This window comes from Heteronotia binoei, unplaced genomic scaffold, assembly GCF_032191835.1.
Source record: "Heteronotia binoei isolate CCM8104 ecotype False Entrance Well unplaced genomic scaffold, APGP_CSIRO_Hbin_v1 ptg000334l, whole genome shotgun sequence".
In the NCBI taxonomy this organism is placed as follows: domain Eukaryota; kingdom Metazoa; phylum Chordata; class Lepidosauria; order Squamata; family Gekkonidae; genus Heteronotia; species Heteronotia binoei.
The window spans coordinates 625,283-650,965 of NW_026800018.1; the positions used below are offsets into that span (position 1 = coordinate 625,283).

Sequence of the window (25,683 nt, forward strand, 5' to 3'; positions counted from 1 at the left end):
ATTTTGGAGGGCCTGGCTGGCGAGGGTAGGTACTGTACCGGGTATGGGTGGGCGTGGAGAGCGTCGGTCTCGAAGTCTGGCTGGCCTTCGGAGTGCGCAGATCTTTGCGGGACGCGTGCTCGGGATGTAGATCTGCAGGCACAGGCGATGTGGCCTTCCTTGTTGCAGCGTCGACAGGTGGCATTCCGGAATCGGCAGGTCTTCCGCTCGTGCTGGCCCCCGCAACTTGCACATGCAGGTGGTGTCTTGTGTCTCATGCCCTGTGGGACATGGGTGGTCTTCCTTCCTGCTGAATGATAGCCGGTTTGTAGAGCTCTGTGCTCGTCCGAGTCCTCCATAGATGGTTCAGGGTTGGTCTGGTGTGTCGCAGCCTGTCTTGTCAGCCGCGGCTCTGCTGATCTGCCCTTCTCCCAGCTGGTGGCCACGTCGATTGCCTTTGTTAGGTCGCACTCGGAGAGGGACAGGAGTTTCTGTACTAGTTTTTCGTCCCTCAAGCCCCATACAAACTGGTCAAGCAGGGCTTCATTGAGGTCTGCGAAACTGCATCGGCTTGCCACCCGGCGCAGGCTTGTCAAGAACGCCATGGTGGTTTCGCCTGCCTTCTGTGTCCTTTGTCGGAAGTCCCAGTGCCGGGTGAGCTTGGTTGGCTGGGGCTGGAAATACTTCTCCAGAGCGCTGATGATGTCGTCCACCGGCGTCTCTGAGAGCTTCCTGGGTTGGAGAAGAGCCCTGGCTAAGTCCACGGTCTCCGTGCCACACGTATTGATAAGCAGAGCTCTTTGCATGGTAGTCTCTGTAATCTTCCGGAAGGTCAGGTATGACTGGAAGCCTTCGACCCATGAGTCCCACAGCTCGGGGCGATCGATGCTAAAGGGCTGCAGGAGGTTAGCTGAAGCCTCCATTCTTGGCAGCGTGTCTGGGCGGCTTGAGAGATGGGGTGTGCGCAGAGCGGAGGTGTGGACCCAGATGGCTTGGATTTAGCCACCTTTCCGTGTTCCTGGTTCTGTTGCTGGTTCTTACTGGCATCCCATCCTCGTCGCCAGTGTAAAGTACTGGGGTCGACGCAGTAAGAGACCAGAGTCGGAGAGTGATTTCAGCAAGCTTTACTTCAGGAACACAAACACAGACTGAGCTCTATTCAAACCTCCCGCTCCTTTATACAATTCTTGCCCCCTTCTGATTGGTCCTTAACTATGTACATGGATTGGCTATTTACAGGGGCCTAAGGGCCTATCAGGGTACAGTATGAGCCTAGATGTTAATTGGCTACTTATGTTTCAATCCTTCCCCTGATTGGGCACGCTTAGGCCTTCTCTGGAACCCTGGTGTGGAGTACAAGCTTTGGCTTGTTCAGTTTCCCTCCAAAAGTAACAGTTCCCTCCAAAAGTAACAGTTCTCCCATTTGAGCCTAGGACACAACAATCTGCTTTGATGTCTCAAATGAACCACAGAACCTTTCCAACAAAAGGATTCCATAACCCAAAGTTATGTGCCAGCAATGCATTCTTGCTACCTTTTACCCTAGTTCCAATGTAGCTAATTCAGTGTGAAAGCACACCAAGTCCTTTCTGCTGAAGAAACACATTTTGAGAAACAACCAGAAATTGTTTTCCCTCAAGGAATTTTAAAGGAAGTTGTTAACAGTCTTAACATACCAACTCTTAGTGACAGCTCATCTCCAAAACAACATGCACTACATGAGCATATGAGTATACACACTCTCCAAGAAATGCGGAGAGTTTCATAGTTGTATTGCTTTCTAAGATGCTTTTGCCTTGAACAGGAAACTGGAGCTCTGCTGTATGAGAAACCACAAATCTCCTGGACCCCAAGCAACTTCACCAACCACTTACCTTATTTCCCCTTTCATAATAAGACTAACCACTGCTATTCCCGGCTCATATTTAAGCTTTTGGCTCCTGCGTGTATCTTACACTTATCATTTGTCTCAATTCCTGCATAATTCCTGAGCCATCCTAAACCCTTCTCACAGTTATTCTCCCTTCTCCCCAGCCCTCTCTATTCCACTTTATCAACTTGACTGCTTCCTTGGACTGAATTTAGGTTGGCTTCCTAACAAGAGAACTGCCTAATCTCTTAGATTGATATTAGCCTCTCTCTCTTGTATGGCAAGACCCATTCAGGAAGCACTCTGATACCCAGCAGAGACTCTAGCAAGTAAACACCAGGCCCCTCCAAGGCATGACAACTTTATAAGAACATAAGAGAAGCCATGTTGGATCAGGCCAACAGAACATCCGGTCACCAACACAGTGGCCAAAAAACCCCCTCCACACAACACAACCCACATGGTGGCCAAAAAACAAACAAACCAAGTGCCATCAACAGGTCCACCAGTGGGGCTAGAAACCCTTCCACTATGCCCCCCCTCAAGCACAAGAATACAGAGCATCACTGCCCCAGACAGAGAGCTCCAACAATACGCTGTGGATAACAGCTACTGATGGACCTCTGCTCCATATGTTTATCCAGTTCCCTCTTGAAGCTGTCTGTGCTTGTAGCTGCCACCACCTCCTGTGGCAGTGAATGCCACATGTTAATCACCCTTTGGGTGAAGAAGTACTTCCTTTTATCCGTTCTAACCCGACTGTTCAGCAATTTCATTGAATGCCCACGAGTTCTCATTGTGAGAAAGGGAGAAAAGTACTTCTTTCTCTACCTTCTCTATCCCATGCATAATCTTGTAAACCTCTATCATGTCACCCCTCAGTTGACGTTTCTCCAAGCTAAACAGCCCCAAGCGTTTTAACCTTTCTTCATAGGGAAAGTGTTCCATCCCTTTAATCATTCTAGTTGCCTTTTTCTGCACCTTTTCCAATGCTATAATATCTTTTTTGAGGTGCGGTGACCAGAATTGTACACAGTACTCCAAATGAGGCTGCACCATCGATTTATACAGGGGTATTATGATACTGGCTGATTCGTTTTCAATTCCCTTCCTAATAATTCCCAACATGGTGTTGGCCTTTTTTATTGCAATTGCACAGTCTTGACATTTTCAGTGAGTTATCTACCAGGACCCCAAGATATCTCTCTTGGTCAGTCTCTGCCAATTCACACCCCATCAACTTGTATTTATAGCCAGGATTTTAGGCCCCAATGTGCATTACTTTGCACTTGGCCACAGTGAACCTCAGTTGCCAGCCTCAACAGATCCCTTTGGAGTGCCTCACAATCCTCTCTGGTTTTCGCTACCCTGAACAATTTAGTGTCATCTGCAAACTTAGCCACTTCACTGCTTATTCCCAACTCCATTAATGAACAAGTTAAAGAGCATAGGACCCAGCACTGAGCCCTGAGGCACCCCACTGCTTACCACCTTCCACTGTGAAAATTGCCCATTTATACTCACTCTCTGCGTCCTATTAATTAGCTAGTTTTTGATCCACAAGAGGACTTGTCCTTTTATTCCATGACTCTTGAGCTTACTAAGGAGCCTTTGATGAGGAACTTTATCAAAAGCTTTCTGGAATCAAGGTAAACAACATCTATAGGGTCCCCTTTGTCCACATGTTCGTTCACCCCCTCAAAGAACTCTTAACAGGTTAGTGAGACAAGATCTTCCCTTAAAGAACCCATGCTGAGTCTTCTTCAATAACGTGTGTTCATCAATGTGCCTGCTCATTCTCTCTTTGATAATGGTTTCTACCAACTTTCCCGGTATTGAAGTCAGACTGACTGGCCTGTAATTTCCCGGATCTTCTCTGGAACCCTTTTTAAAGATGGGGGTGACATTAGCTACCTTCTAGTCCTGAGGAGTGGAGGCAGATTTCAATGAAAGATTATATATTTTTGTCAGGAGATCCACAAGTTCACCTTCGAGTTCTTGAAGAACTCTTGGATGTATGCTGTTCGGGGCTGGCGATTTATCAGTTTTTTATTTGTCTATCAGTTGTAGGACCTCCTCTCTCGTCACCTCTACCTGACTCAGAGCCTTTAACACCCCTCCCAAAATTAGCGGTTCGGGATTGGGCAAACACTTCTCATCTTCCACATTGAAAATGGAGGCAAAAAATTCATTCAGCTTCTCACCCATTTTCCTATCCTCCTTTAGTAATCCTTTTACCCCTTGATAATCCAAGGGCCCCACTGCCTCCCTGGCTGGTTTCCTGCTTCTAATATATTTGAAGAAATTTTTATTGTTGGTCTTTATGTTTTTTGCCATATGCTCCTCATAGTCCCTTTTTGCCTGCCTGATCACAGACTTGCATTTGATTTGCCACAGCCTGTATTCCCTTTTATTAACCTCACTTGGACTAGCTTTCCATTTTTACCTTTTACAGCTTCTATTACTTTGTTTGTTAACCATGCAGGCTTTTTAAATACCAATTTGTGCCTTTCCTAACTTGTGGTATATATTTTATCTGAGCTTCTAGGATTGTAGTTTTAAATAGCCTCCAAGCTTTCCCAAATGTTTTTGATTCTATTTAGCTTTCCTTTCAGTTTCCTCTTCACATGCCTCCTCATGTCAGAGAATTTGCCCCTTTTAAGTGGTTGTGCTGGTCTATTTATACAGATGGTGAAATCAATAACATTATGGTCACTGCTCCCAAGTGGTGCAGTAACTTTTACAATTTGTGCCTTTCCTAACTTGTGGTATATATTTTATCTGAGCTTCTAGGATTGTAGTTTTAAATAGCCTCCAAGCTTTCCCAAATGTTTTTGATTCTATTTAGCTTTCCTTTCAGTTTCCTCTTCACATGCCTCCTCATGTCAGAGAATTTGCCCCTTTTAAGTGGTTGTGCTGGTCTATTTATACAGATGGTGAAATCAATAACATTATGGTCACTGCTCCCAAGTGGTGCAGTAACTTTTACATCTCTCACCAGGTCTTGGGCATTATTTAGGACCAAATCCAGGCTCGCCCCAACCCTGGTAGGTTCTGTGACCATCTGCTCCACAGCACAGTCATTGAGATTGTCTAGAAACTCAATCTCTTTCTCCCAATCAGAACACATATTGACCCAATCAATCTGCGGGTAGTTAAAAACACCTATTATGACAGTTTTTACATTTAGTTGCTATCTTTAATTCTTTCATCGTATTATAATCATCCTCTAACTTTTGATCCGGTGGGCGATAACAAACTCCTATAGTTACATTTCCTTTTGGACCCACTATTTTGACCCAAAGCATTTCTAGAAGGGATTCTAATTCTGACCATTTCTATCTTACTGGACTGTATACCCTCTCTGACATACAGAGCCACCCCACCTCCAACCCTTCACTCCCTATCCTTCTGGTATAATTTATATCCAGGAATCACTGTGTCCCACTGATTTTCCTTATTCCACTAAGTTTCTGAAATGCCCACAATGTCTATGTTTCCCCCCGACACTAAGCATTCCAACTCCCTGATTTTACCTTGGACACTTCTAGCATTTGTATACAAACATCTATAATTTCCCAGGCAAGTTAGAACTGCAACCTTCCTCCTACTGCCTCGAGACTTTAGCAGACAGTCCATACCGTTTGTCACCATCTCAGTGGACAACTCTAATCCATTGCCTGGTAGAAAAGTAACAGCTAACCCTTCATCTCTTTGAGATGAGTCCTCCCAAACCAGACGTTTAATCTACTGTTTGCTTTTCCCCAACTTCCTTCTCCTCCAACAGAATAAGGGTTTATGTATGAATTCATGATGATGCAAGAGAGCATGGGGATACTGTTGGGCTTGCAGCCAGACAACGCTCTCAGGGAACTGCTACACATATGGCCACCACAGTTTCTATGATGGTGGCAGCTTGAAGATCAAAGCTGACTTGACACTTGAAGGTGACTTAACCAACAGTTGACTCCTATCTACAAAAAGTCACTTGAGATTTAGTGAAAGATGTCATTGGAGGAAGTACAGATGTAGGGGCGAACATGGGAAAAAAATCTCAATTCATTTGCTCATCATGCTTGCAGTGTATTGGTCAGTTACAAAAGCAGTGCACATCCTGGGAAGAAATGATCTGAACTACTGGAAATTGAAACAGAACCAAGTCTTCCGTATACTACTGGGAGGTTTTCAGCAAGCCTACCAGAAAGTATTTTTGTCATTAATTTTCTCTGAAATTAACAAATGCTTATGTCTATGCATAATAAATATTATTACAAAAAAGAGCAGGGAAGTAAATAATAACCAGTGAAAAGACTACAGTAAAGAAGTTCCTGTGCACTAGACTAACACATACACCACAGTTGTAAACAACCATGTTATATAATTCACAATGAAGTGTGAAAAACACAGGAATACAAGACAAGACAACAATGCAGTTTTAATTATAAAGGTATGCTGTGGAGCACTCCAGTCTCTTCAGCAGGATGCCAGGATCATACTTAATCAGTGGATCAGCATCTGACAAAGGGACATCAATTATTGTTTGGTTTTTGCTGAAAATCTACCTTATTCCTGTTGCTATATCTATGTATTTTACTCTTCAATGGTTGTTTCTGATAGTTGTTCTTGGTTTGAAAATATAGTGTATATGTAACCTATTACAACATTGGGTTTTGTGTTATATTATATAGTTTAACATACAGGGGATGGAAAAGGGGAAAGACAAACTCAATCCTAAAATATACCAGCTCATGTTGATATTTTTAGACTGTTTTTACTTTTAAAATATTTGCTACTGTATACACCATAAATAAAAATATATATTTGATTATATTTATTTTGAAGTCAGCTTAACCCTTCAAACAGTTTAATGTACAAGGTACATCTGTATGTTGATTTTTGTGATTCATTTAAAAAAATGAGTTGGATCCTATGGAGCATGTTTACTTTCTTTCCTTTCTTGTCCTTCCCCTTTCCCCAGCAGCCCCCTGAGATTTCCAAAACACTGGTTCCTGAAATTTTCTGTGATAAAAAGTCATGTGACTGGGGGAAGGCTGCCGTGAGGACTAGGAACCAGGTAAAATCAATACACAGTTCTTCAATTTTAACTTATTAATGTTTGTCAGGGTCACATATTGACTGGAAATTTATCCAGGAACTCTAGTCTAAAATCACCAAGAAGGACCCCACTATATTTTGTTCAGGAGACACTGTAAAATCTCTCCACTAGTGCTCTTTTTGTTAAAATATAATTCTGCTCATTTAATTCTTGAGTGAAGAAATCCCCCCAATTGAAAACAATATTCTTTCTCTTTATCAAATAACAAGGCTAATCACTCATCTTTTAAATAATGATCAAGGATTTTTTTTTATTCATTTAAGTTTCAGTATCATTACAGAAAATGTTATGGTACAGAGTTGTTTAACATTAGTTTTATCTCTTTGCTCATTTAATTTGCACACAAATGCTGGTAACACTAATATCTGTACAAGATCAGTCTTTGATTTTTTTAGATTTTAATTCTGTACATTTTTAAATGTATTGGTTAAAAAGGCTGTCAGCACTTAAGGAAGCAATTTTTGTTGTTTGTTTAAACAAAAGATATCCAGTTACTGCCCAAGAGTACTGAGCTGGGTGGCTGCTGGGATGACAGATATCCCTGAATGCGCAGCAAGGGGGGAAACCTCGGGACTTGATCGGGTTTCCAATCCAGCCACTCTGCTTTTGGCACTGTGCACATCAACACGAGATACAAGATAAAGAACAAGCAGAAGCTCTCTGTGAAGCGGTTATGAAGCATACTAATAAGGGAAATCCAAGTGTTGTCTACGCTAGTATAAATAAGCAGACAGCCTTGTTTTAAGAGCATAAGTAGTTGTATCTTAAAGATGAGAAAAAACACAAGTTCTGCAGGCACCTACCGCTGTCTACTAAAAGCTACCGCTATCAGAACTAGCATTGAACACACAAAGCAATTGCAAGAAAGGAAAAAGCTGCTTTGATATAATCAGAATAGATTTCTTTAATATTTGTTTTTTAAAGTTTTTTTAAAAGGTATTTATTTAAATCCATTTGAAATATAGTTCAAGGTGTTGACTATACTGATCAACTTTTATCCAAATCAGAAAAACTAGCTGTGCCGTTGCATATTACAGGATACAGTCAATGATATGTGGACATGCATCAAAACTTCTTTTGCTGATGACATCATAGCCTTCCAATGACCATGACATCAACCACCTCTCCCTTATGAAGTTCCACATACTGCTCTGTCTTTGGAGGTAGCATCAACAGTCCATTGGCACTGCGCATACTCATCAGACGACTGCTCATCTGATTCCCTATAGAGAAACAGAACAATCTGGTTAGCTGGGCAAATGCCACAAAGTGGTGTAACACATACAGCAATTTCCAAAGATGAATTCTAGGTTTAGAATAGTAGGGTTTGTCCAGAATGGCAATGAGAGAAGTTTCTGAGAATCTCCAACAAAGCTCATTGCAAAAAGCACTGGGGTCTAAAAAGTCACATAAATCATTCTCCCTCGCACCTTGTTTTCCTTTTTCCTCTCCTACTTACTAGTGCAGACTTATTTTCTTCCCATTAGACTAGTAGGGACAATTTTATTTATTTATTCATATTATTTTATATTTAATTTAATTATACCCTGCCTTTCCTCATGCTTCAAGGCAGCTTCAAGTTGTCTGAAAATAAAATGTGGCAGATGTCCAGGAAATAAAATTTTCTGTAATAAATTTTGATTTGGGTTGGAACACATTGAAAACCCCCACAAATGCAATTTATCCATTTATATTTATTTTACATAGCAGTACCCTTAGTCATTAATCTGTATCATAAACATGGCTGTCTCAGCAGCTGGAAAACAGATGTGGTCCAAAGTCTTTTCACATTTTAATAAAATCCCCTGGCTAGTTCTATCTAAAAAGCCTCCTAAGATACCTTCCAAAACCTGGAGAGTCTTCTTGGTTCATTTCTGCAATCAATAGGAAATGTTTTATGAGTAAATTTTTAGTCCAACATGTTGCCTCTTTTGGTTTCCCCATTCTAGTTGTTCCAGTTTGTAGCTTACCCCATTTTGTGCAATGCAGGTACGTTGCACTATATAGTTTCCATTTTCAATTAGGGGCATTACTTTTTATAAGGAAGAAAGGGAACAAGAGCCCATGTAATGCTACACACCTGCATGACAGTCCTTCAGATGTTTAAATGAACCTCCTTTAAAGGGATTCATTTTTCTTCTACTCCTTTTTTGTTTCCTAAAGGAAATGTTTATTCAAACAATGGATGGGGACAGTGAACATACTTCAAGAAGACTCTTCAAAAGAAAGGGAGTGACTTGCAGTATTTGAGGCAATTTTTTTTTTTTGAAAGGCCTTCTTGAATGTGTTTGTGATAGAGAAGGAATGCACCCTTCAAAGAATAAAATATATTTAAAAAATCTTTATAATTACCCACGCATGGTGTTGTGATAAAAGAGGGATTGCTTCCATTTTCGTAAGTAGCATCATGGGCACTGTACAATAGTTACACACCTAACACATACACTCATGATGAAGAATTGTGTTATGGTGTCAGTAGATATGATTTACCAACAGATATTATATACAAGTCCAAACTAAACATAGTATGCTATTGAAAACAGAAGTATCTCCATTCCTAAAATGGACACAACAACTGTCAGATCTATGGCAGTACCAGATTCTCTTTTTTTAAAAAAATTTCTTTTTTTTTGTTATTACTTTTTATTTTCTTTCCAAAACCCAAAAAAACACAAACAAGATACAAACAAAGCCAACAACCATCCTGACAACAACAAAACTAAACAAATAACATAACATAAATCAGGATGGAGAATGCAGCCTCCATACATTCAATAGTGCACAACCCTATATCTTTTTCACCGTTATTTTTAACTCCATTTCTCAACATATTCACTTACTATTCACTGAATAAATATTAAGTATATCCACATACCATTATTTACATTTACCTATCCAATAATTTACCTTATTTCTTTTTGTTCCCAACATATTTGGCAGAAGGAAGAACAAGAAAACAACATTCTAGGGAGAGGGGGGGACCACTCTCACCCAACTGGGAGATTCACAACAAAACAAGCATCTTTCTTTCTTTCTTTCTTTCTTTCTTTCTTTCTTTCTTTCTTTCTTTCTTTCTTTCTTTCTTTCTTTCTTTCTTTCTTTCTTTCTTTCTTTCTTTCTTTCTTTCTTTCTTTCTTTCATTTCTGGAGGGTTCCATAATTTTTAATGGCTGGTCTATTAGGACTTTGCACCTCGTCTCCTTACTCATTTTTCTATTGACAGTACTATGGTCTTCCTTCTGAGAGGGATAGTTCTTATTATGGGCTGAATTACCCTTATATGGATCCTCTATTTCTTCCTCTGTATCCAAGGACTCAATTTCTGTTACTACCACCAATACATCACTTGCACCATGTAAAAAGTCTTTTTCTTGGTTTTGTTTCAAAACCTCTTGGGGTCTCAAACTATAAATAACCTTTTTCAGCTCAGAACTGACTAGCTTTCCTTCTTTAATCACTTGAGTTGTCTCATCTACCTCCACTATTTGATTCTCAGCCTTCATTTTAACATCCAGAGGTTTTAAAGACTGGCTTAAGTCCAAAAACTCTTCCTTAATTCCTACTATTTGTTTCTGTAGGCCATCCATTTTTAAATGTAATCCACCCATCTGCTCTACTAGATTTTCCTGCATCTGATTTAGTACTGTCCTAAAATACATTTGCATGTTATCTTGTAACTCTTTAATCATGTCCTGAAATATTGCAGGCCCCAATGATTTCGGAACATCTAGTGAGGCTACTGTATTGACTGACATTTTATCCTTATTTGTATTAGTATTCACATCCCAATTACTATATCTTCAATTTTTCTTATCTCTCAGACAAGATTTATGGTCCAAAAATTTTATAAACTATAGCTTCAAGTTCATCATTCCTAAATTTCATCTCTTACATAATCTCCTTACTACAGACTTTCACCACTTCATACTCCATACTTCCAGCACTTCCCCTCACACGCACTGCCACATCTTTCAACCAAAACTCAGCCTATATATTAACTTCTCTTCATACAACACAATCATATCACTTTATCCTTAAACATTCATTCACACTCACTCCTAAACTCACTCTCACTATTACATATGTAGCCGCTTCTCTTCGTCTTGTCTTCCTTTCTTTTTAGCTTCTCCTTACATTACTCTCACTACCATCTCATAGCATAGTCCTTTCTCTCTTCTTCTTACTTCTTCTCACTTGCCATTCTTCTCCCCGTCAAAATTCATCAAGATACTCTCAAAATACTCTCAAAAGTAGTGCCAATTTTAACAATGTTCAATAATTTCAGTTTGCTCAGTCCAGTTTCTTTTCCACCATGCCGAACCCACACTACTGCTCCATTCCACTCCTCCACTTCCTCTGAGGCTTTTACAAACTAGACAGTATATAATAATTTGATCTTACTCAAGTCTAAAGTCTGTTTGATCACGCCGAGCCCACTCTGTCACTCTGTTCCTCTCCTCCACTTCACCTGAGATTCTTCTAGCCTTCTACTCCTTCGCCTCACTTTCTACTCTGTCACCAGTGATCTTCCCCTCTGCCTCCTCGCTCTCTGGCGTCCTGATAGTCACTCCACTTAGCTCCTCTCCTCTCTTTGACTTCTTCTGAAACTTTCACTGGGTGTTCTATAATTTTCAACTCCTTCGCCTTGCCTTCGCCCCCTCTCCAGTAGCCGCCCTGAGCCCGCTAAGGTGGGGAGGGCGGGATAGAAATAAAATTTATTATTATTATTATTATTATTTTCCTCCGCCTCCTCGCTCCTCACCTCCCTTCTGTCCTCTGCATCTGTCTCAGTCTTCCAAAAGGTTTGCCTCAAGGGGTGAGAATACTCAAAGAAAAGATAGGGGGGGGGAAACCTTTTTTGGTTGTTTTTAAAAATCTTTGCAGCTTCTCTCCTCTTGTCTAGCAATTGTATCTTAGTTGCCAATATGGCGCCCGTCTCAGCCTGGGTTGGGGGAGGAAAGGGGGAGCCCAAACCGTAACTTGTGCCGCAATACATGTCTCCCCCCAAAAACCCCTGCCTAAGAAACCCCCCGACCAGGGCCCTATCGAGTCTTCCCACCTCAGAAGACCCCCAAAGCTGTGCAGTCCAGCACATTTCTGCAGAGCCCTGCAGAACATGTCCATTCGTCATTGCGCTGAAACCAGAAACTCCTCTATGGCAGTACCAGATTCAATGTGTTGTTATCAGGCAATACTCTTAGCAGATCTCATTAAACAATATAGAGAATCTCATGAAGCTGACTGGAAATGTATTGAAAATCATTATTTCCTCCTCAGATTTTTTCAGGAAATCTTGTGGGTTATACATGATAAACATTTGTGAGGATTATGTAAAGAAGGGGTCCTGAACTGACTCTTTTTTGAATATTTCCAAGCTTGTATTTTATCTTTTCTTAAGTGCCTGAGTACTCTGTATACCATCACAAATGCTACTGAAACTGATATAAATACAGAGACCATGCATAAAGTTGCCAAATTTTGTTCCCATGCAATCAAATTGCATTTTATGGTTCTTACAAGTTAATGTCGAGGTAACAGATTGTAATTTTAACCAGTGTATTCTAGTTAATATTTTTTCTGGAGCTGTATAATTTTTAAATTTTTATTATATGTACTATATTTATTAAGCTAGAAGATGTTTGACCACTACCGTATTATTTGTCATATCTCATTATTCATACTAATGTCCTATATTTTATTTTCACATTTATTTTTAAAATATCTTACGTTTCACCTATTTAGGTCCATCTTGATTTTTACAATTTTTATGTGGTTGTTGTTGGCCTGCATTGTGCTGTGTATTTGGTCATGGACCGTAATAAAGCAAACTGAAACTGAAACTGATAAACATTTGTATTCAAACTATAATAATCCCTTCATTGAAGCTACATTAAAAATCTGGACTAAGACTTGTTCAAGGCTGGCTCCACCACCCTCCATATTGATAACCTTTGTAGGCAGGTCCTGGTTTCCCCCAGAACAAGAATGTAATTCCTTTTAGAAATGGAGAACAACGTGTCTGACTCCATTTTGGGATGTTACCAGCAAGGGGGCACCACATAATAAATCAAAACTTGAACAGGTATCCTTGCCTTGGTCTGAATATATACAACTTATCTCTACTTTGAACTCTGAAAGGTACCCTCTTTCGAAATCCTTAACAGAATTTGAAAGATTGCTGGTCAGCAAAATTAGTCTGGTTCAGGGTCTGCTCTCTACAATTTACAAAATTTTATTACAGCCAGCTTCCATTAGGAAGATAAAATATCAATTGCCTGGGCATGCAGACTTGAATAAAGAGCTCACGGCAGACCAGTGGAACCAAATCTGGGACTCCCTGCTCACCACCTGAAGAGTTCTGAATATTCAACTTCAAAATTTATTTATGTTATTCGATTTTTAGCCTGCCCTTCCCGTAGAACAGGCCCAGGGCGGGTTACATCATAAAAAGAGTCAATAGTAACGGTCATTTCATGTTGGTACCTAACCCCTGTGCAATTAGCTCACTCAAACCCCATGATGCCTCCAACCTTCTGGAGACAATGTGGGGAACCGGGACATTTTTTCCATGGCTGGTGATCTTGTAATTTGATAGGTAAATTTTGGAAACAAATCTAACACCAAATCCATATAATAACAGGTCATTTGATCCCCTTAACTCTGGAATTAATTCTTCTCAATCTGTGGGAAACTTGAACAATTTCCAAAACAAAACAAGACCTAATTATGATAATGATAATCGCTGCTAAATTCTTATAGCGTCACATTGGAGGTCTACTTCAATTCCATCACTCCAAGAATGGCACTTGAAGTTATGGGAGTTATTTATCCTAGGTAAGATTACATATACTTTATCCTAGGTAAGATTACATATACTTTAGATAAGTTTAAAGATACATCTGGCCAATCCAGGCAGATTCTGCACTCACCTTGCTCCGGGGCAGGCTTCCGTTTCTGTGCGGAGCAAGCTGGCGATTTCGCACTGGTTGCTCCATGCAGCCATTTTGTGCGGGGCAAACCCACAATTTGCCGCACCATACAGTGTAAACCTGTTGCTTCAGGTTTATCTTGCGCCGTGGCAAATCACGGGTTTGTCCAGCACAAAATGGCGGTGCGGAGCAACTGGTGAAAAATCGCCAGCTTGCTGTGCATAGAAACAGAAGCCTGCCCCAGAGCAAGATGAGTGCGTAATCAGCCTCAGTCTCCTAGAGAAATGCTCAAGTGTTGGTCTGCTCTCTCAAATGACTGCTGTGTTGTAAGTAAAAGTCACCTCTCTCTTCTCTGTTCACACTGATTAGATGATATCTATTCCCTAATCTAATACACTGATATACTGCTGGTGTTAATCTCTGTTGTCCAATTTACTTCTCAGCTCTGCATTTGTATTTTTAGTTTACTGTGTGCAGATGTTTAGACTCAGTTTTACTGACGATCTGTAACATTATATTTCATTTCTGTATACTCTGATTAATGTACTAATTTCTATTGAAAGATTATAATATTATTTAATTAAATAAAATATTATTTAAAATAAAAAAGGAGCTATGGCCCATTGTAGTAAGTACTGATGGTAATTTGACTGAGTAAACTAAAGAATAGGGTCGCTGTGAGGCAAAGCATCCAAGTTTCACCAAGGGTTAACACAAATAATAGTGCATCTGCTTCAGCTTGCAGGTGTTTGTAATTAGCCTATCTGTATCTCTTTCAATGTGTGATAGTGGAACGTAATAACTGGTCAAGTGAAAAGGCCTGTGCTCAATTCAGAAATTAGATGGGAGGGGGAGTCAGGAGTAAATTGCATCATATCTTGGAGGGCTCCAGTGAACGAGCACTTTGATTGGATTCTGAAGACCACCTGATGTCACAGAGCAGAGAATTATAATTGGGCCTTAGATAATGGTGACACAATGCTAGCTTTTTATCCCATGGGACAGATGTATAACCTTCTAGCCTGGATTCTGCTATTTTTAATGGTGCACCAGTTATTGCTAGGTACTAAAGTGTTAGAAAGAAAATTATATTGTTTTTTCTAATTGATTCTAAAGACTGTGTTACTTAATAGTATTCTTAATTTTGTCTGTTCAGTAAATCTGTATGTATTTTTTAAAGGCACTGTTTGCTGGGCAGTAAGGCGGTAGCTAAGAGGACCCAGGATTGGATTTCCAAACAGTCTCAATCTAACATATGCAGGTTTCGTGTTTATTATCTAATAATTATTGTTATTTCTTTGTATTCCAGACTTTGATTCCCCCTGGAATAAAATGCACATGCTTGTCTTATATATTTGAATAGGAAACAGTAGACAGTATCAATGGATTTTGTCTTCGTTGTTGTCAGAAAAAATTAAATACTGTATGTCATTATTATTAATGTCAGGGCAGTTCTCTCAAGTTCAATCATCTATAATCAAGAAGAATACACAAACTGGAACATGTGCTGTCACTACCTTGGGTCACAGGCTAAAGCAGTCTGTAGGCCCTCAATGAACCCTCTCTTCTACAGAGTTCTGAGTCTTTTGTGTAAATTTTACGATAGGCCTACAGTTCCCAAGAACCTCTATGGCTTATGATTGGGCTGATGAAGAAGCAGAAGCTAATCACAGGTGATGTACAGCCTGGAGAAAAAGCAAATAAGGCCCTGCATTAGGGTTGGTAAGCCTGGCAACCAGCAAGAGGGCTGAGGGCAGGGAAATGGGGGAGTTGAGGGACTTCAGCTATGTCATTCCAGGGAGAACCCCAAGGTGATGTAGTATAGCTCTAGAAATCAGCAGAAAGTCTGCAATAAAACCACATAGTTTCTTGTGCTTCTTAGAGCTACCATATGTCACTTCCAGGTTTTCTCTGAAAGTAATGTCATGACATAGCCAGGGTTTTTTTTTTTAAATTATTCCACTCAGAGCAACACTGGGCAAACAAGACTGCCAACAGGAGGCCTCCCACTAGATGGAAGGGGGTCACTCCTTGAAGCTAAGCAGCAATGAGGCTGCTCTTGGAAGGAGTTATTCCCTTGCCCCTTGGTGGGGTTAGTCTGGTCTACTTGGACCAGGTATTGAAACAGAGTAGGGACTAAGTAAGATAGCTGCATCAGGGAGCTTTGTTAATTTCTGGTGATCTTTTTTCTTTGTGAGTTTTGCCCTTTCAAGGACAACGCTTGTGAGAGCTATGGCTAACTCAAGATCATTCCAGCAGCTGCAAGCGGAGGAGTGTGGAATCAAACCCGGTTCTCCCAGATAAGAGTCCACGCACTTAACTACTATATCAAACTGGCTCTCTACATCACTATACCAGACTGGCAATAGGGTCTGTTTAGTAAATTTACAGTGGAGATCTGAATGTTATTTTCTTTATACTAAATGGATCCTGAACAGAAATCAGCTTAAACTTCCACAAAAATATTCAAAAACCTAGTTAGCAGATGAAAATGTTACACTGGTAGTCACATTTGCAGGAATGGCATACTACCTTGACTACTAAAAAAACTAGAGGGTCTAATGCAGGGGTGTCAAACATATGGCTCGTGGGCCTGATCTGGACCCCAGAGGGCTCTAATCAGGCCCACCAGCAACTGGCCATTGTCTGCTTCCTTCTCCCTTGCCTGCTTTTTTCGGTTGTCATTTTGGGTTTCTCCCCTGCGATCAGCCAGCAAAGCAGCCTCTCCTCTCTTTCCCTCTTCCTCCTCCTTTTTCCCAAAGGGAGGAGGAGAAAGGAGGAGCTTGATCTATAGGAGCTTGGATCTATAGCTTTGCTGTGTGATTAAGTTTGCCAGGCTCAATCAATCACACTGCAGAGCTACTGAGCCAAACCTCTTTTCCTTCTAGTGGCTAAAGCTCCTCCCTCTTGTCCTCTGGGAAAGGAAGGAAAGGATCAGAGCTTCCGTTGCCTGTCACCACCATTGGAAGAGATACAAAGAAAGGGCTTTTAAGACTAGTGACATTTTATTTGAAGGTATGAGAACATAAGAACATAAGAGAAGCCATGTTGGATCAGGCCAACGGCCCATCCAGTCCAACACTCTGTGTCACACAGTGGCAAAAAATTTTATATACACACATACACTGTGGCTAATAGCCACTGATGGACCTGTGCTCCATATATTTATCTAAACCCTTCTTGAAGGTGGCTATACTTGTGGCTGCTTTTTGCCTTGCTACAGAGAGCAAGAGATAGAGTTTTGTTGGGCTTGTTATGGGTGCAACTGAGTTCCCCTCCTCTTTTTCACTGTATTCATGCCATCCAGTCTTTCTCAATAAGAATGCATGTGAACTATTTAGAAGAGCAATAACAACAAGCCAGGATTAGGCTGAGAGTGTGTGTGTCCAGCCCAGGTTTACTCGGCAAATTTCCCTTGATTTTTCTTTCATATTTTCCTTTGATTGGTGATCTTGAATTTAGACTTCTCAGATAGTAGACTGATACTGACCACTGTACATGGCTGTCTCTCTGTTCTTGCACTGCCACATAGGAGTTGTAGTTATTTTTCTGGGGAAGACTATAGTTTTGTAGACCAGCACATAACTCTCAGTCTATGCCATGGTGCCTTCACATGTTCTTGACCAGCACATGAAGCAACTTATGTACAAAATCTCACAATGCCCAGCTGCTTCATGTTTTTCTCTGAGTCTTAGGCTCAAAGCACTGACTATGAGATCTCTGTAATGAATGTCAATAAATCAAAAGTAGGTTTGCACACTTGAACAACACCTGAACATTATATTCAAGATTGATACAGCACAGACATTGTCTGCAGTTTTTGATGCAATAATTCATAGCAAGAGGTGACATTTATTAGAGACTGCAAAACAAAATATTGCAAGTGTGCTAATGCCTCTACCTGGCATTACATTTTATGGCACACATGGCCTGGCCCAGCTCAACAAGGTCTCATTTATGTAAAATCTGGCCCTCATAACAAATGAGTTCGACACCCGTTGTCTAAGGTTTTTTATTATTACAAGTATAAAATATTGACATAGCCATTACAGGTAAGTTGTAGGAGCGAACAACCTGCCTGATTTCTGAACAGTGTTAGCAAAATAGATGAAGGATGATTTATGATTTTTCTTTTGTTTGTTTGGGACCAATGAAAGGTGGCTTTCTCCTTCCGGGCTCTCCCGGCCCCAACGATCGAGGGCGTTGAATGTGTTGGCCTAGCGTGGGATGTCGGAGAGGGGTTGGCAATCTGGCTGGTGTATCGTCCGCCTAATGCACCAGCCAGCGCCTTACCATCCCTGATGGAGGCGGCGTCGGGCTGGGCGTTGGATTACCTGAGGCTGGTAGTCTTGGGCGACTTTAATGTCCACGCCGATGACGCGGCCTCTAATCGGGCAATGGACCTAGTGTCTTCCATGGCGACACTGGGACTCTCTCAATTTGTTACGACTCCTACGCATCAGGCGGGACACACATTGGACCTGATCTTTGTGTCCGGGATTCAAGTGAACGATATCGCAACGGAGGCGGTGCCATGGTAGGATCACTTAGCCCTCAAGGCTCGTATGGAGACGCCACACCAACCCTGTAAGGGCGGAGAGCCTATTTTGGCTCGCCCGTGGGGCCTGATGGACCCGGAACGATTCCAGATAGTCCTTCGGGACCCCTGGCCCTCTGGCGATTCCCTTGACACCCTAGTCGAGGCCTGGCAAGATCGGCTGTCTGGGGCAATCAACGAGATCGCACCTCGACGTCCTCTGCGCCCTTGTTCGAAGCTGGCTCCATGGTATACCTTGGAGTTACGCCAGCTAAAACAAGGGCTTAGACGACTAGAGAGGCAGTGGCGGCGCACTCGTGACGAAGTGGCGAGAACATCCTATAGATCGTTTATGAGGTCTTATGAGATGGCACTCAAGGCTGCGAAGAAAGATTACTTCGCAGCCAAGATTGCGTCTGCAAATTCGCACCTGGCTCAATTATTTGGAATAATTGGAGACCTAACTACACTGCCTCAGGGCAGGCCAAACGTTAGAGAATTGGAGATAGGCTGTGAGGCTTTTGTGAAATTCTTTGCAGACAAAATCACGTCGCTCCGCCAGGACCTGCCCATCACATGTACAGTACATGAACTGGAGGCTCCGTGCCTGTCTTCTGGTTTAGTCTTGGATCATTTCGACCCACTCAGCCTGGAGGAAGTCGACAGAATTCTCTCCTCTGCATGCCCAACAACTTGTGATTTGGACCCGTGCCCCTCTTGGCTGATTAAATCTTGCCTGAGGGAGCTTGGATGTCCTTTACGGGACATCATAAACAGATCCCTCTTGGAGGGGCACTTTCCAACGCCTCTAAAAGAGGCCCTGGTCTGTCCCCTCCTGAAAAAGACTACAGCATACCCGGCCGAATTGGAGAACTACCGGCCGGTCTCAAATTTACCGTTTTTACGTAAAATTATAGAGAGGGCAGTGGCGTTGCAGTTGCAGGGTTTTCTGGATGACGCTTCCATCCTGGACCCTTGCCAGTCTGACTTTCGTCCAGGTCATGGGACGGAAACAGTGCTGGTTGCCTTGGCGGATGACCTCCAGCGGCATCTGGATCAAGGCGGTTTGGCGGTGCTGATTTTGTTAGACCTGTCGGCTGCGTTCGAAATGGTCGACCACCGGCTACTGACCCGCCGCCTCGCCGATGTCGGGGTTCGGAGGTTGGCCTTACAATGGCTTTCCTCCTTCCTCGAAGATCGGGGACAAAGGGTGGCAATCGGGGGAGAGCTTTCCCAGAGACGCACACTACATTGTGGGGTGCCTCAGGGAGCAGTTCTATCGCCGATGCTATTTAATATCTATATGTGCCCCCTTGCCCAGATTGCCAGGAGGTATGGGCTTGGGTGTCACCAATATGCAGATGACACCCAGCTCTATTTGCTAATGGACGGCCGGCCTGGATGCGTCCCAGGGAATTTGGACCTGGCACTGCAGGCCGTGGCAACTTGGTTAAGACTGAGTGGGCTGAAACTGAATCCAGCAAAGACAGAGGTCCTTTGCTTCGGTCAGGGCGCTCTGGGAGGAGAAATATCTCTCCCGGTTTTCGACGGGGCGCTGCTGACAGCGGCGCACCAGGTCAAGAGCCTGGGAGTTCTACTGGAGCCTTCATTATCAATGGAGGCCCAGATAGCAGCCACAGCCAAGTCAGTCTTTTTTCATCTGAGGTGGGCGAGGCAGTTGGCCCCCTTCCTAGAGCGTCGAGACCTGGCAACAGTGATCCATGCAACGGTCACCTCGAGATTAGATTACTGTAATGCCCTCTACATGGGGCTGCCTCTGTGCCGAACCCAAAAGCTGCAGCTAGTGCAGAACGCGGCCGCTAGGTTACTGCTGGGGCTCCCAAAGTGGGAGCACATACGGCCAGGATTGCGTGAACTGCACTGGCTGCCATTTACTTACCGGATTCGTTACAAAGTGCTGGTCATTACCTTTAAAGCCCTATATGGCCGAGGACCTGCCTACCTTAGGGACCGTCTCTCCCCACAGGAACCCCAGAGAGCACTGAGGTCAGCAGGGAAGAACCTGCTGACTATCCCCGGGCCAAAAGAAGTAAAACTCCAAAGTACCCGTAACCGGGCTTTTTCTGTTATGGCCTCACAGCTATGGAACCAACTTCCAGAAGATACCTTGAGCAATTCCGCAGGGCTTGTAAGACCAGTTTGTTTCGAATGGCCTTCGCAGACTAGAACTGCTAATTAAGTTCGCCATTTAGACAATAGCACAATTTAATTTTACTGTTTTAGAATTTTAATAGTTTTAATTAATTATGGTTTAAAATGTTGTTTTGTATTATGTATATTTGAACTTTGTTGTTAGCCGCCCTGAGCCTGCTTTGGCGGGGAGGGCGGGATATAAATAAAAGGTATTATTATTATTATTTGTCCGAAGATCTTGGATCCCTTTTTTCTTTTTCTGTAGCATCTCAAATTGTGATAACAGAAAGCCATAGACATCAGCCTAAGTGACAAGAGATTTTTCTTTTGGAACACTTCATTGAATGGGTTTTGCTTCAAACTCAGATTCTATTAAGTGTCATTCTCTGTAAGTAACACTTGTCACAAAGTCTTAGATTTAATCAATCACATATAAAATGTGACATACAAAACCATGGTTGCTTGAAGCAGGATGATTTTAAAGTCATTTGACTGCCCATTGTCAACTTACTTCCACCTGATTCCCACTAAATAGCAGCTGCAGAAGTAATAATAATTCTGAATTGGAACACCAGCACAAGCTGTGATATAAAAATCTAAGGGGAAAATCCTGCCAGCTTAAATTAGTATTTTTTCTAGAGCAAGTAGGTTTCCTAATGTTTTTAAAAGAAGCAGTACAGGAAGTTTAAACTCCTTATTTTTTGCTTTATCCAAAGTTACTGAAGTGCATGAACTCCATAATGTGAAGAAGGTAGGGGTAGGAAGTTTATGCATCTCACGTGTACAACTTTGTTTCAGACATTTCACACTAATTATGATGGAGTGAAAGTCACTTGTATTTCTTCTTTCTGCCAGAGAGAGAGAGAGAGAGAGAGAGAGAGAGATATTCTGTAGCTAACCTGTACTTTGTGCCCAAGGCAGTGGTTCTTGGTGATGCCAAGTCAGTATGCACCGATGGTATTCTGGACGAGGGTCCAATTTCACATCACATGATAACTGAAGAAAGCATACAGAGAAATAAAATATAATTTCCTTCATACTATTTATTTACATTATTTATAGTTCATATTTCTCACTGAGATTTAAGGCAGATTACACAGTGTAAATCAATTAATCAATAGGATGAAAAATCAATTTATCAATAGGATGGAACATCTAATTAGCAATGTGGTTGGACTAGGATTACAGAAACCTGAAACAAAGCACAGAATATTAGACATGTACAATGCAGAAAATGTTATTACATAACTACAAAAACAATACAATCAGAGCAAGATTATATATGCAATAGATAACATGTATTATACACAATATCACAGTCCACAGACCTGTCCCCTTTATTGAAACAGCTTTCTGAATCACTCTGTTATAATATAGCCAAATTATCTTTATAAAAATACCCTCCTGGAAAATTTTGTTTTACATACTTTGCAAAATGATGGAAGTATGGGGGCCTTCCTGATCTCCTCAGGTAGGTCATTCCACAACAAAAATTAAAAGGACTCTGAACTGTAATGGCTAAACATCCACAAAATCACCCCAAAACCTAGCCCACAAGTGCAAAATGTTATTCTGTAGTTGGCTCAGATTTACAAGAAAAGCATACTGCTTTGACTACTGAAAAGCTTTATAAAAATATGCATGGGGTGGAGAGAGATGACAAAGATAAATTTTTCTCTCTGTCCCAAAATGCAAGAACTCAAGGGACTTCCGGAGTTGGAAAGATGGGGAACTGACGCATCTCCCTTTCGTGGCGTGGACCAACGCCTTTGTTCTGGACATAAAAGGTGTTTTTATCACCTGCTGCCTACCCTCCCAGTTATGGGAAGAGTCCAAGACATGCTTGCAAGATTTTGAGGAGTTTAACTTTGGCTGGCGAGGAGTCCTGCTGGGGCTCTTTTTTGGCTTTGAAGAATCTCCCGTGAAAAATTGCATAACGTCTACAAAGGCTTTTTGGAGTCATTAAGTTGACATAAGTTCACCCAACCCCAACTTTCTATGGACTATAGACTACTGAAGATTGGAATGATCAGTGTAAGGAAGTTTTGGACACTTGATAAGGTACAATTCTTATCTTTCATTCCGGGTCTAAAAGAACTTTTTAAACTAAAGAAACAAAGATTTGGAACTATTTGCAAAGAAGTAAAGCTGTGTTACAGAGGCTGGGGGTAAAATCGTGGCTTTGGGACTTTAATAGGTGCTGTAAAACTCAAAAAACCCCACAAGATTTGTTTACCTTTGTGGCTTCTGCAAAAAAATCCCCCGTCATAACAAAGCCTCGGCTTGCAATTGGGAAACAGGAAGTGACGATCGAAATATCTCGAGAGTGGAAACCATTGAGAACAGAACTTCATTTCCAGAGAGTCAAGAAACAGCGCTGGGAGAAGAGGGACACATCCTAGACCTCCAGGCCTACTCTAGCCCAAAAAATCATAGAGTAGGGGCCTGAAAAAGTTGCAGCCGCCATTCTGAATGTTTACAAAACTTTAAATATTAATATCTTGGCCCAGGAAGCTCTGAGGACGGCGATTTTGGGCTTGCTGAAGAGGGCATGCTCTAATCTATTGAACCCTGTTATCGGTTTGTAGTTTGGTGAGGTCAACCTGGGGTCTATTATATGATATGGGAACACTGACGTCTGATGTCTGATCCAAAATACGAACTAAGAACACGTGGAAGAGCTGGCTCAGTAGAGGGCAAAATGTCTAAGATTGCCCAAGAACAGCTGGATGCTATGGAGGCCAGATTAACAAAGGCAATAAAAGATTTGATAACTACAAGTGAGAAAAAGTTGACTAAAGAGACTAAAGAAATAACAAAAGAGATAACTAAGGAACTAGCAAAAGAAATAAATTCCAGTGCTGAAGCTGTAAAGAAAGAGATCAAGAAAGAAATTGAAGATCTGAGGAAGGAGTCACAAGCAACAACACAGAAGATGCAAGAAGTGAAAAATAGAGTTACAAATCAAGATGTTACAATAAAGAAGATTCAAGAAAAAGTTCTACTACAAGACTGTAAGCTGATGGAGAACTTTGTACGTCTGAGGGGGGTGCCAGAAAATAATCAAGAGGACTTAAAGAAATACATCATGACTATTATTGCTGAATATTTGAGTGAAGATCCAGAGAAGACTGAAGATCAATGTGATTACATGTACAGGGTCAATTCAGAGTTTGCCAGAAGGCGTAAATTGCCAAGAGACACAGTAATTAAATTTACCATTAGAGATATAGTGGGAAGGCTCTTGAGCCAACAATTTGCAAAAGAATTGGTGGAGGAGAGTAGAGTCAGAATAATGAAGGAACTACCAAGGAAGCTCATCAGTGACAGAAGACAATTTAAACCTTTGACGGATAAATTAAAGGCAAAAGGTACAAGATATAGATGGATTTTACCAGCCAGACTTACTTTTGAGTATAAAGGGCTGAAGTATTCCATAATAGACATTCAAGGCATGGAAGGGTTTTTGGCGGACAATAAGGATTTGGGGGACACAGCTTAATTGAAGAATCATTATGGATTACAAATTAATTTCTTGGAATGTTAATGGCCTAAATTCGACACAGAAACGAAGAGCGACATTTCATTGGATTACAAAACAAAAATGTAATATAATTTGTTTACAAAAAGAACACATTAGACAATTGGATTACAAATTTTTGCGTAACAAATTTTTAGGGGAAGAATTTGGTTCATTGGCTAAAGAAAAAAAAAGGGGAGTGATTTTTTACATAAAGGAGCTGGAGCCCAAACTGATTTTTAAAGATAATGAAGGTAGATATTTGGCAGTAGAAGTTTTGATGTATGGCAAAAAGACTCTATTGTTGGGACTTTATGCTCCTAATGGAGCTAAGAGTGATTTTTTCAATGATATTATGAAACAACTGGATCAAGTAACATACGATCAGATAATGCTTATGGGTGACTTTAATGGAACTATCCAGAACTCCTTATATAGATCTGGGGGAAAAAATGTAAATGGGAAACTACCTAAAGCATTTTTTGAACTAATTAAACAAGAGAGCTTAGAAGATGTGTGGAGAAAATTCAACCCCAGGGTATGAGACTATACTTTTTTTTCAGCCAGACATAATACCTTTTCTAGGATTGATATGTTATGGGCTACAAAAGAGCTGGGGCTGATCACAAAAAAAGTAGAGATTCTTTTGAAAATAGGTGCAGACCATAACCCGTTGATGTGATTGGCTAAAGGGAGGAAAAAAGAGAGGAGGTGGAGGATAAATGATGACTTATTACAGAAAGTGGAGGTAATGGCATCTCTAGAAAAAGAAACCAAAGCTTTTTTCCAAATAAATGACAACCAAGAGGTACAATTTCAAACGGTTTGGGATGCCTATAAGGCTGTGATGAGAGGAACATTAATTACATTGAATAATAAGGAATGAAGGGCAAATGAAAAGCAATTGTTGGACTTACAAAAGGAAATAAGTAAAAAAGAAATTGAATTAAGAAAGAGACCGGGGAAAAAGAAAATTTTGCGAGAAATTACAATTTTACAGCGTCAGTTAAGTCATTTACTGAATAAAGAGATAGAATGGAATTTGAAAAGACTCCAACAAAAATCTTTTGAAGGGGCAAACAAACCTGGAAAGTATTTGGCGTGGCAAATGAAGAAAAGTAGGGAAAATAAATACATAAACAAGATTAAAACCGGTGGCAAAGAAATTGTAGACCAGGAGGGCATCAAAAGGGAATTCTACAAGTACCGTGCTAACTTATTTAAAGGCCAGCGAGTTGATAAAGAAAGAATAGAAGCTTATTTACAAAATGTGAACAGAAATGATGAAAGAAACATTGAATGATCCAATTGAAAAAGGTGAAATAGAAGCTGCAATCAGTTCAATAAAAATAGGAAAAGCACCGGGACCAGATGGCTTTTCAATAAAATTTTACAAAGTTCTTATAAATATATTAGTTCCAATGCTCCAAAAATTGATGAATAATATCCGTTTGGATGGGCAACTGCCAAATACTTGGAAAGAAGCAGTTATTTCATTGTTACCAAAAGAAGACAGAGATGCTACAAATGTGAAAAATTATAGACCGATTTCATTGCTTAACAATGACTACAAAATTTT

At 41.1% G+C, this 25,683-nt stretch overlaps 1 protein-coding gene across 16 annotated transcripts in view; it reads right to left on the bottom strand.

The window, feature by feature from the left end:
- Positions 1-7,188: 7,188 nt before the first annotated feature.
- Positions 7,189-25,683, bottom strand: part of LOC132590604 (gephyrin) — a 686,862-nt gene continuing 668,367 nt past the window's right edge. For all 16 annotated transcript variants that reach the window (XM_060263562.1, XM_060263569.1, XM_060263559.1 and 13 more), the window contains 2 exons: positions 21,484-21,580; positions 7,189-8,188 (listed from right to left, as the gene is read on the bottom strand). In XM_060263562.1, coding sequence (XP_060119545.1) covers positions 8,055-8,188; positions 21,484-21,580 — 231 coding nt within the window. In that variant the 3' untranslated portion in view covers positions 7,189-8,054. The remainder of the gene's footprint in view (positions 8,189-21,483; positions 21,581-25,683) is intronic.